The sequence below is a fragment of the Bos indicus genome, chromosome 10 (assembly GCF_029378745.1).
Source record: "Bos indicus isolate NIAB-ARS_2022 breed Sahiwal x Tharparkar chromosome 10, NIAB-ARS_B.indTharparkar_mat_pri_1.0, whole genome shotgun sequence".
Lineage (NCBI taxonomy): Eukaryota > Metazoa > Chordata > Mammalia > Artiodactyla > Bovidae > Bos > Bos indicus.
The window spans coordinates 19,008,666-19,020,686 of NC_091769.1; the positions used below are offsets into that span (position 1 = coordinate 19,008,666).

At 52.4% G+C, this 12,021-nt stretch overlaps 1 protein-coding gene across 3 annotated transcripts in view; it reads right to left on the minus strand.

The window, feature by feature from the left end:
* Positions 1 to 12,021, minus strand: part of PKM (pyruvate kinase M1/2) — a 26,580-nt gene continuing 14,559 nt past the window's right edge. The window contains exons 4-11 of one of the 3 annotated variants that reach the window (XM_019968223.2): positions 11,236 to 11,367; positions 10,650 to 10,836; positions 9,553 to 9,823; positions 7,680 to 7,830; positions 7,303 to 7,455; positions 3,635 to 3,801; positions 1,671 to 1,852; positions 1 to 730 (exon numbers count right to left, since the gene is read on the minus strand). In XM_019968223.2, coding sequence (XP_019823782.1) covers positions 624 to 730; positions 1,671 to 1,852; positions 3,635 to 3,801; positions 7,303 to 7,455; positions 7,680 to 7,830; positions 9,553 to 9,823; positions 10,650 to 10,836; positions 11,236 to 11,367 — 1,350 coding nt within the window. In that variant the 3' untranslated portion in view covers positions 1 to 623. Of the gene's footprint in view, positions 731 to 1,669; positions 1,853 to 3,529; positions 3,802 to 4,185; positions 4,353 to 7,302; positions 7,456 to 7,679; positions 7,831 to 9,552; positions 9,824 to 10,649; positions 10,837 to 11,235; positions 11,368 to 12,021 lie in introns of those variants that run through there. The other 2 variants (XM_019968222.2, XR_002181534.2) reach the window with 2 other exon arrangements.

Genomic DNA, 12,021 nt, shown 5'->3' on the forward strand with positions numbered 1-12,021 from the left:
GGTGCTTCAGCTGTTGTTTATTGACATACAGGTAGGCTCTATAGCAACAAGCCTGGAGGCAGCTGCAGTAGTGGGGGAAATGGAAGATGGGGGGTGGAGTGTTTGCAGCATCGGCTGGGTGGAGTGAAGGAAGAGAAGTATACGGTGCACAAGGGGAGGGAGGCTGAGGGGGTTGGAGAAGCAAGTAAGGGCCAGGGCCAGAGTCTACTTAAACTGGAACCACTGCCCCATGCCCTAAGGCCCCTACTCTTGATCACGGGCCAGGGCTGGGAATTCTCTGGATATCCATTTTCTGCAGGAGCTGAATCGGGTATACAAAGGAAGGGAAGCAGGAGCTGTTGCCCTGTGTGTGAAGCTCTGGAGCCTCCAGTCCTGCCTGCATCCCTCCTGCATCCCCTGCTTGGATGCAGCCACGTGATGAGTGGCCCAGCTCTGAACTACCCGACCCAAGCAAAGTCTTAAAACCAGCCAGGTTTCACAGAGGTATTCATCTTCTTCCCTGGTGTCCCAGCCCACCAGTGCCACATTACAGCCCCAAGTGAGCACTACAAGCAATGCTGGCCTAACGGATGGTTTGGGGAAGAGGGGTGGGACAGGGGCTGGAGGAGGGGCTTCGGAGTCCATCATGGCACAGGAACTACACGCATGGTGTTGGTGAAGCCGGAACCAGGGCGCCACCCGGTCAGCACAATGACCACGTCTCCCTTCTTGAAGAAGCCTCGGGCCTTTCCTGGAAGAAGAGAAGAGAGCTGGTAAATGAAAAATTAAGCCAAGAAGGTATACACTTGGGAGTTCAGTTCAGTCACTCAGTCGTGTCCGACTCTTTGCGACCTCATGAATCGCAGCACGCCAGGCCTCCCTGTCCATCACCAACTCCTGGAGTTCACTCAAACTCATGTCCATCGAGTCGATGCCATCCAGCCATCTCATCCTCTGTCATCCCCTTCTCCTCCTGCCCCCAATCCCTCCCAGCATCAGAGTCTTTTCCAATGAGTCAACTCTTCACATGAGGTGGCCAAAGTATTGGAGTGCCCCACAACTGAGGAAGGGCTGACAGGCCTTTACTTTCTTACACCACAAGGTGGCGCCAGGCTCACAGCCCAGGCAAAGGGAATGAGGGAGGCCTTGGTATTATTTCCTTATCACTCAGATGGCAGAGGTAGCAGGGACCTTTGGACATCATTTATTTTCTACTCAAGAAGGTGGAGAGCCCAGCCCAAGGTCACAGCTCACTGTTTCCTCTCATCCTGTGACATCCTACTTTTATACTGTGACAAAGGCCATTTGAGTACATAATCTAAATGTGTACTGGCCCCAAGTGTAGGAGATCTGGTTAATTTTATAGGGAAGAAAAAAAAAACCTCAATAATGAGCAAGTGCCAAAGAATGGACAAAGGTGATTATCCAGGATCCTTTGCTTTGGATCCCACTCCCAAAGAACGTGAGGTGAGAACCTGGGCTGCTCAGCCCCACACGTCAAAGGTCCTCTCCCTGCCCTGAGCGTAGCCCAGGACTCCAGGGACTGGGAAGGAACCAGAGAACATTCCTAGTGAGGTCAGCTCTTGCCCACAAAGGCTGGCATGTTCCTCTTTCAATAGGGTCTCAGAGAAGCCAGTGCTCTAGCACCTTCCCCAGCCCTCCACCGGGAGCTTTCTCTCCCAGACACGCACCAACATTCATGGCCAAGTTCACCCGGAGATCCACGTCCTCAGCCCAGGCCTCCTGCACTGGGTCCTTACACACCACAGGGAAGATGCCGCGGTATAGGTGGGCCTGGCGAGCTGTCTGGTGATTCCGAGTCACAGCAATGATGGGGGCCCGGGGGCGGTATCTGGCCACCTGATGTGCAGACCTGAGATGGGGTAGGCAGACAAGATGGTTAAACAGTCCCCTCAGGGCCTTCAGCAACAACTCACCCTGGAATCCAACTCTGCCAGCCTGAGGCTCTGACCATTTCAACATTTGCTCCCAAGACTGAGGTGTCCCATCACCCTGTATCTGCCATAGCATATTCTTTAGAGCTATGCTACCCTAAACCCCTCCTACAGGCCAGGGCCGCAGGATCATACTGACCCAGCATGGTCAGTCTTACCCACTTACTCCACATGGCCCATACTTGGCAGACCCCCCACCATTCCCTGAACTTTCCCATTCTGGCACAGGGAAGCAGCCCTGTCCAAGCCCACCACACCCTTTTCTCTTGCTGCCAGCAACAGCTACAAGCCAAGCAGCATGTGAAGACCACCTGACACTTGACATCTGCAAAAAAAAAAACAAAAAAACCCAAACCAGGAGCAGAGACCACCAGCCTGCCTGGGAAATCTACAAGACAAGCCTTGCCTACTGCTGTGCCCTCTCCTGACTCCACATGACCCCCAGGCCCCTGAAATAGTCCCAGCAACTGGGCTGTAGAGCCCCAGAGTCAAACCTGAGTATCTAAGCGAGGCTGAGGATTAGAAATATAAGTGCTACCCAGAAGGCAGTACTAGGGGATGGAGTGTCAGCGGGGGAGGCTCTGCCTATGAAGGATCCCCTGGAGGGGACTGGGCCCCTTTAAACTCAAAGGCTGGATGCTTCCTTCAACACTGACACTGTACACTGGTAGGAGCTGGTGTCTCAGGAGTTGGAGGGGGCTGCTGGCAGGGGACCCGAGGCTCAGAAGGCAAGCTGTGAGGACACGCAACAGCTGTCAGGGAAACTTAAGCCATGTCACAGCAGAGGATGCCCTGCTTAAGGCCTGGCCTCCATACAAGGTTTTCTGAGGGAAGCAAGTGCTGAAGTCAGGACTCACTGAGAGTGAAACCCCAGAAGACTGGACTAAAAATAGCCAAGTAGCAAAGGTTGGACCTTTTCACAAAGGTCAACCCTAACGGCTGGAGCTTTTTACCCTAAGCCCTCTACTGCGGGACTCGGCACACATCTTGTGTCCTGGTCCTAAAGGCAGTCCCAGCTGCTGCTCCTTGGCGTACGGGGGTGCCTGTCTGCTCCTCTCCACCTCCCTCCTCCAGGAAACCCTAGCTGCCCCAGGGAGGAGCAGCATACCCCCAGACCCAGGGAGCAAGGGGTATTAACTTGAGATCCTGGATTTGGAAGGGACTCAAGCCAGAGGCCAAGTAGAGGTCTCAGACTGGTTGCCTGGCCCGAGTGCCAGCAAGATAGCACAGTGACCTTTCCTAGGCAGCACCCACTTATCTGTGGGACTCAAAGACAGATGGGACAGGCACACCAACCAAACAGCACTGTCAGCAAACTGGACTTTTTTTGCAAACTCATTTTGCAAACTGGACTTTTTTAAAGAGCACTTAGCTAGAAGTAAAACTGGTGGTCCTTTCCTTTTTAAGAACAGCTTTTCAATATCAAATAACCACTTGTCCTCAGGCTACCTGTAGTTATCTGATTAAGTCTAGCTCGTTGTGAGGGTTAATAAAACTCGCTTTGGACCCACTAAGTGCCGCCTGGGGGGCTGGGTGGGGGAGGGGGAGGGGGCTCCTTCCCTGCAGGGTCCGGGGTGCAGGCAGAGGGGTCTTACCTTGGCTCAATGCCATCTGAGCACCGTGCAGTACACGCTCCCAGGACCCCCAAGGAAAGGGGCCGCTGAGCGGGGCATTCCCAGGGACCTGCTGCCACCTCCTACCTGCCAGACTTGGTGAGGACGATTATGGCCCCACTGCAGCACTTGAAGGACGCCTCCACGGCCCCCACAGCGGCAGCTTCGGTGGGGTCGCTGGTAATGGGTGACAGGCGACGGAGCTCCTCGAACAATTGCAAATGGTAGATGGCAGCCTCTGCCTCACGGGCAATCTAGGGGCAACATCCGTCCAGAGGGACGAGGGGGACAGAGCTGTCAGAGCCGTGTCACACGGGACGGGGAGGGGAAGAGTCGCACAGACAGCTGGGGAGGAGCAAGTCCCTGGGTACAGTGGCCAAGAACAGCCCGATCACTGGAGGTTCTGAGCTGAGTGAGATCGAGACTTGCAGGAACCAGCCCCTCACCAGGTGCCTGTGACATGGCTGTGCCTTCTGAGCCGGAGGATCCTGTGGCCCTGTCCTGCCCTGACCTCCCTGGCTGGCTTCCTGCAGACGAGAGGAGCGTCCTAGGCTCAGGGCTGGGCCCTGGCTGTCGTCTAGAGTGGCTGGAGCAAAAGGCTGTTTATCCTACAGAGTTACCTGCCCTCGGGGCCCTACCTGCCAGACTCCGTGAGAACTATCAAAGCTGCTGCTAAACACTTATATGAAGCCTCCACGCTGCCCATGGCCATGGCTTCCATGAGGTCTGTGGAGTGACTTGAGGCTCGCGCAAGTTCTTCAAACAGCTTGCGGTGGAACATGGCTGCCTCAGCCTCACGAGCTATCTGTAAGGTTTAGAGGAGGGGAGGCAAGGAAGAGGGAAGAAGGAGGGTGGGGGGAAACAAACGAGAGACAACAACATGGAAAGACAGAACGGGGAATTAATGAGAGGAAGGTACTGTAGGTTAATTGGCTAAGTCTCTCCTTCAGGCAGATGCAAAGAGGCAGGGTGGTGAAAGCCTGCTCAGGGAGGTTCAAGCGTCAATGGCTACTGTTCCTCCTCCATCAGAGAGGAAACTGGTTCTTCCATTCTGGAAGGATCTCTTGATTTTGGTAGGTCTCCATGACTGGCGGTGGGGGTGAGGGAGACAATATGACGGCAGGCTCTAACGCCTCAGCATAGAAACATGCGGAGGCTGGGGCCCCTCCACGGCTCCCTGGCAGGACTCGACCACACTGCCTCATGACATAGCTCGCAGGAAGGAATAGGCCCCCCTCCTCACATGGCTGCCTAGTTACCACAGGGCTTCGTGCCTGGCCTCCTCCATGCACACATGGAGTGCTTGCTTGGCTTCAGACACAGAGATGCTGCCTGCCTCTCCAGTGGCCTGCGGCAGAAGCACATTGAGCAGCGCTAGAAAGCTGGGGTCAAAGCCAAGGACACGCAGCTTGACCACATTCTAAGCGGGCAGCTGGAAACTGGCAAGCTTGTAAGGGGCACAACGAACAGCCATGTGAAGAGTCAGGTGCCTATGGAAGCACACAGGTAAGCTTACCAAGGCATTTGATTAAAATTGAATGATTAAAACACCCATGAGAAAGCCACTGTGTTATTCAGACCATCTTGCTCAGATAACACCAAGAATTAGAAAACTTAAGCTTTAGAGGGTTATAATGCAGTTATGAGCGTCTTAGACAATGATGGGTGAGGGAAGAATCAGTAACGCCATCTCATTAATCTGACAGGATGAGCCAATGAGTGGCTGAATTTGCTAGGTTAAAGGGTTTCTTCCTGCAAGAATGGAATGCATGCAGCCCAGGAGGACAGGGCACATGAACAGGAAAGAGAACCACAGCTGGTACTACCTAGCCCATAGTTAAGAACGTCAATTGCGTCAGTTACAGGAGAAAGCAGTGGACAGTTAAGAGGGGAAGCTATTGGCCAGTGTTAACTGGTGACACGGCCAGGAGAACTCACCTCCTGAATAGGGCCATGCAATCCCAGTCTCACAGTTCTAAGGTGTTTGTTCAAAGAAAAGATTGGGTTTGGAAAAACAGACATGCTTGCAGAGCCCGGAGTCTGGTTTAGTCTCTGACCCCAGGACAGGCCCCACAGGACACCTGTCCTGATCTGCTAGATGTGTTCTAAGAGGGAATGCTGGCTTCAGAGTCAGCTGACCTGGGTCCAAACTCAAGCTCGATTATCATGTGCCCTCATCCATTAGAAGTGGGTTGACATTGACCTCACTGAGGTTAAGAACCTGCATGAGGTTCTTAGCAGACATTTTATAACAGCAGTGCAATTTAACGCAAAGGGTGTAATTAAACATATCCCATCTAATTCACTTCTTAGATAAGGCCTTGAGAGGTCCAATGATGTGCCCAAAGACACAAAGTCCCTAAAGTCTAACGTGTCAAGGTCTCAGAGGCCGTGGGGCCACATGACTAAGCAAAGCAGTTATCGTTACAGTATATGTATATAATTCTATATGGAAACCCATAAACACTAACATCAACCACTCTAGAGGGGACTGGTTCAAGGTCACTATCTCCCAGGAGAGAGGAAGTACTCACTGGGACAGGTGAGAAGAACCGTGAGCCTGCAGTGCATGAGCATCAGGACAGCAGTCATGTCACACAGGGGGTGGCCATCAGCCAGAAAAACACAGCTGTCCCAAGGGCAGACACTAGTCTCTACTGATTTCATTAGGGGCAAATCCACCCAGAACACCAAGGACAGACCAGAAAACATCTGTAGTCAAGATGTCTTGTTTCACCCCTGAGAAAGTATCCACTGTGACTGTCATGTCTTCTTTGGAAGCCACTTGAGCCTAATCACTTAGAAAGTGAAGAAGGAAAGGATGGTATCTAGTCCAGAGGTTTTTTGGGGGAGGATGCATTGGAGGGATGTCACACAAAGGGCCTGGGGTCCTTTGCTGGCTGGAAAATGAACAGGAGGGTTAAAGAAACAGTTTGCTGAGCTATACATTATCAACAGCCACCTAGGACCCTTGTGAAAGTCCATCTGTAGCGCTCGTTTCCCCAGGCCTGTGTTCCTCTTTAGGATGCTTTAGAGCAGAGGCAGCCAGGCTGTGGGACATGGTCCAGCAGAAGACCCTGGAAAAGCTAGCTCCCACAGGAGAATGAGGAGCGGCCACTAGGGCTCCTCCAGACACTCTCACCCCAGGGCCAGCTGGGATCAGCCAGCCTTCCACCTGCTTCTATTTGTGGGCCTGTCACCCCTCCCTTAAACCCCACTGCTAGGGTGAGTGCAACAGCTCAGCAAAGCAGGCGCTGCTGCAGGTACCATGCAAGGCCAGCTCACAGCCAAATCAGTGCAGGCCCAGAGGACCCCGTCGGGGAGGCACTGGCTGGGACAGGTGGGGAATCAAAACGGAAGCCAAACACAGGCCAGCTGGGAGCAGGAGCTCTTGGACTTTTCCAGAACAGGGCAGAAGGGCTCAGGTCCTCTAGACTGTCCAGGGGGAAGCAGTACAGATATCCCAGGACTCAAGCAAGGGAAGGATTCACACCCCGAAGATGGGAGTGAACTGTGCTACGTGTGATGAAGGAGGCCGCCTCCAGAACAGAAGGGACTAGGAGATGGGTGTGGGCAGGAAGGCAGAAGAGCAAAAAAAAAAAACCATCAAAAAAGACACCCCCATGACTCCAGCACACACCTCCTCACTCTGCGTGTGACTTGGAGGACAATAAAAGATCGAGGGCACAGAGGGTGACACTACAAGGTGCCCCCATATGCTGGAGTTTGCCTCCACCCGCAGCGGGAGAACTTACCAGGTGCTGCATGCGGACAGCTTCCAGGGGGTAGTCCCCTTTGGCCGTCTCTCCGGACAGCATGATGCAGTCGGCTCCATCCAAGACGGCATTGGCCACGTCACTGCCCTCCGCCCGGGTAGGGCGAGGCTTCTTGATCATGCTCTCCAGCATCTGGGAGGGGACACAGTATTTGTGAGATGTGGCCTGGGAGGGCTTTGGACACAAGGTGACCCCCTGGAGAGCATGTATGTACAGAATCCAGCTTTGTGTAGGTGTGTGGGGGCAGGTGGGGGGAATAGGTTTGTGTATGATGTGGGGCAGGGTCCATGGGAAGAGACCAGGTAGCCTCCAGAGCTTCCTTGTACAAGGATGCACGCTCAGGGAGAGGCACACACCTGTGTGGCACAGATGACGGGCTTCCCAGCTCGGTTGCACCGACCAATCATCATCTTCTGGGCAAGGAAGACCTTCTCTGCAGGGATCTCAATGCCCAGATCACCACGAGCCACCATGATCCCATCACTGGCTTCCAGGATCTCGTCAAACCTGACAGGCAAGTTGCAGAGACAGAGGTTATACAAACAGGGGCCTCGCGTACGGTGGCACAAAGTTTCCCGGGATTCTCTGACTTGGCCATTCTTGCACCAGGACAAGTACCCATGACATCATCACAGGGGTGTTCCAGCTGTCTCAGTCCCCCAAAGGGGCCAACAGTTCTGCTCGCTGGACTCCTTCAGCACCAGGATGGACACTTCACTGAGGGGAAGGGGAGGGGCCAGGGGGGTCTCCTCCAAAATCCCATGGGTTCACTTCCTCTCCATCTGTCTTTTTTCCCTTAACTTTTTATTTTATACTGAGGTATAGCTATTAACCATGTCTTGATGGTTTCAGATGCACAGCAGAGCGACTCAGCCATACACATATGTGCACCCACTCTCCCCTAGACCCTCCTCCCACCCAGGTTGCCATGTAACACCGAGCAGAGTTCCCTGTGCTCTACAGTAGTCCTTGTGGGTCATCCATTTTAAATACAGAAGCGTGTACAGGTCCATCCCAAACTCCCTGACCATTCCTTCCTCCCATCGTTCCCCTCTGGTAACCCTAAGTCCATTCTCAGTGTCCACCTGCATCTTATGAGGTCCCTCTTGAGGTGTCTCTACCATCTGCATTTCAGTCATCACCGCTGGGGCAGAAATGGAACCCAAGGTGGCTGACTGCTCTTGACACAAAGGTCCGTGGCCTCTTCCAGTCAAGGACACTGGAAGGCTGCTCCTTCAGAGGTCCCTCCCCAGTGTGTTGAAGGCACAAGAACATGGCCTTGCCTGGCCTGAAGCCAAAGTCAGCAGGTGCCCATGGCTCATCAGGATGGCAGAGGGAGGGCCCCGAATTTCCCCGTACAACGGACACAGACACAAAGCTAAGGATGGCAAGGCTGCAACAGTGGGCGGCACGGCTCCTCCCACTCTTCCCATGCACACACCTGACCCCTCATGTAAGCCTGGGCTGTCAGTAGGGAGGCCAAGCAGGAGTAGATGTCACCCAGCTGGCCTCACTCGTGTGGCTCTGCCTGGTGAGCACTGGGGAAGCAGTGGAGCAGGATTGGGACCACGCAGAACCAGAGGAAGACGGCATGTTTTCCCCAGGGAGGTGGATGCCACGCCAGAGCTGCCCCAACCAACAATCCCACTGCTTGCCAAGAGAAGGAGCCCCCTCCTCCTGAGAGCCTGCTGTCTTTCCCCTTGGTGGCCCCCAATTCCAGCAAACGTAGCCAGTGTAGGAACACTACACACGGTTCTTGAGCCCGGGAGTGGTGGTGACCCTGTCCCTCTCCAGTGCTGCTCCCTGGAACAATGTCAAGGTGCTGGCACCCCAATCATCTGTGAAGCCTTTTTTCTCCCCCCTGAAATACCAATACCAGTATCAGGCGTGTGCACTAAGTCACTTCAGTTTTGTCTGCTTTTGCGACGCCATGGATGGTTGCCCACCAGGCTCCTCTGTCCATGGGATACTCCAGACAAGAATACTAGAGTGGGTTGCCATTCCCTTCACCAGGGGATCTTCTCAGTCCAAGGACAGAACTCACAACTCCTACACTGGCAGGTGGGGTCTTTACCACTAGGTCCATCTGGCAAGCCCACCAATGTCATAGGATATTCTGAGTCAGTGGGTCTGAAATAAGTTTGAGACGTTATTTCTAATGGGCAGGTGGCAGGCTACATATTGCTCTGCAGAAAGCTTGGTTGGGGCTGAAGGAGGCAGGGGACTTACCTCCGAACTCCCTCATGATTCTCGATTTTGCTGATTATCTTGATGTTCTTTCCTTTCTCTCCCAGGACCTTCCTGACTTCATGGACATCAGAAGCCTTGCGGATGAAAGACGCAAACACCATATCCACGTTCTGCTCCACCCCAAACTTTAGATCCTGGATGTCCTTTTCTGACACAGCAGGCAGGTCCACGGCAGCCCCAGGGAGGTTCACACCCTTCTTGCTGCCCAAGGAGCCACCGTTCTCCACCTCCGTCACCAGGAAGTCAGGACCTGTATGGAATGGAACAGGTTGGGGAGGCCGAGCCCTGGGTGCAGGTGTCCCCACCAGGAGGCAGGCTCTCCCCAGTCGAGAGAACTGGGAAGGGGCACGTGGTGGGTGGTGGAGCCACATGCCAGGGTTCACACTCCAATTCAACTGTGAGCAAGTCCATCAGCCTCTCAGTGTCTCAGCTCCACAGGGATGATAGTATCTACTCATTAGGTTGTTTCAAAATTTAAACAAATCTACATGTAAAGAAAGAGCTTAGAACACTGCAGATCACTTAAAGGTTAGCCATCATTCCCAGGCACACTGGAGTCCTATAGACACCATGTTAAGTGGATGAAGGAGGGAAGCAAATCTTTAAATAGTGAGGATGGGTAAAAGCGCTTCTCACCTGCTCTCCAGGAGTACAACTGAACTGGAGTGAAATCTGTTTTTGAGGATAGGAGTTCATTATAAAAGGAACTCCTGGGACTTCCCTGGTGGTCCAGTGTTTAAGAATCCACTTTGCAATGCATAGGAAGTGAGTTTGATCCCTGGTGGGGGAACTAAGATCCCACAGGCTGCACAGCCACTAAGCCCTCGAGCCATAAAAAAATGAGCCCATGTGCCACAGAGTCCAGTGTTGCAACTAAAGACCCCATGTGCTACAACTAAGACCCAACTCAGCCAAAATAAATATAAATAAATAAACAGATTATTTGAAAAAAGAAAGGAAGTCCTGAGACTATATAGATTCAGTCTCTCTGCCAACCAAACAACCTTCCTATCTTCTGGCAAGGAAATTAGAGATGGGAGCTGGTTTTAAACAATCAGACCGACTTCTGTCCCTACCTTTCTGCTTCACCAGCAGAGAAATAAGCCCATCATCCACGTAGATCTTGCTGCCCACATCCACCACCTTGCAAATGTTCTTGTAGTCCAGCCACAGGATGTTCTCGTCACACTTTTCCATGTAGGCATTGTCCAGGGTGATCTTCAGTGTGGCTCCCTTCTTCAGCTCCACCTCAGCGGTGCCGCTCTGCAGCAGACAAGAGAGTAAGCCACAAGTCCAAAGCTGGGCCTTCCTGGCAGGAGAACAGCTTTTTCCTCTAGGGAACCAGCATTAAATTTCAGTTGGAAGTAACAATAAAGCCTTTTCTAACTTAGTATATTTCAAGGAAATAACCCAAGAATAACCTGCAGTGTTTCAGTTATACTAAAGAGGAAGAGATAAGCTGCTCCCTAAAAGACTTGGAAGTAGATTTTGAGTGTAAAAGAGGTTTCTTTCTGGTACTGTTTCTTAGCAAAGCAGGTCAAAGGAAGACTTTCTACACTGATGGATAAAACTCTCCTTTATAGACCTAAACTTCGAGAAACGTGGCTTCTGGGCTTTCTGGTCCCCTATGCCTTCTCTCCTGCTTCTCCCCAAGATACTCACGCCCTTGATGAGCCCAGTTCGGATCTCAGGTCCTTTAGTGTCCAGGGCCACTGCCACTGGCCGATAGAGAATGGGGTCTGAAGCAAAGCTCTCCGTGGCTTCACGTACATTCTTGATGGTCTCTGCGTGGTACTAGGGGAAAAGAGGGGAGATGATAAGCTCCACATCTGTCATCTCACACAACGGGATCTAGGATTAGCACTGAAGCTGGTCACCAGGATTCTAGACCACTGCCTCCATCACCGAGCATCCTCTACCTGCTTACATCAACCTCCTCGCCTCTACTCACTTCTTGTCATCCCCGAGCACCAAGTTGAGCTCCCTGTGCTATACAGCAGATTCCTACCAGCTCTTCACCCACTTCTCCAGCGCCATCATCCACTCTAAGGGCAAATCTTAGGAACTTTAGAATATCTACACCCATATCTTTAATGGTTTTTGGTGGCAACACATGTCAACATAAAAGAGGCTTGTTTCCTCCCCCTCCAGCCTCTAGGATTCAACAAACATTCTCAGCAAACAAAGCAGACAACTGGGGTAAAAGACCTTGTATCTGGATAATAATGCTCTGGCCACCAGAGTTAGAATGACAGATCTGACAATTCTGAGCTCTTCTCTATCGATTACAACCGCAATTCAAACTCAGTTATTTACTTAAGCTGACGCAGCCCAAGTTAAATATGTTGCTCAAGTCATGCAGGCCTGGTTCTGACAATCACTTCCTCCAGTCTGATTAGAAAAGGAAACGGAACACGGAGAGGTAGGAATACGCTTCTCTGAACTAAC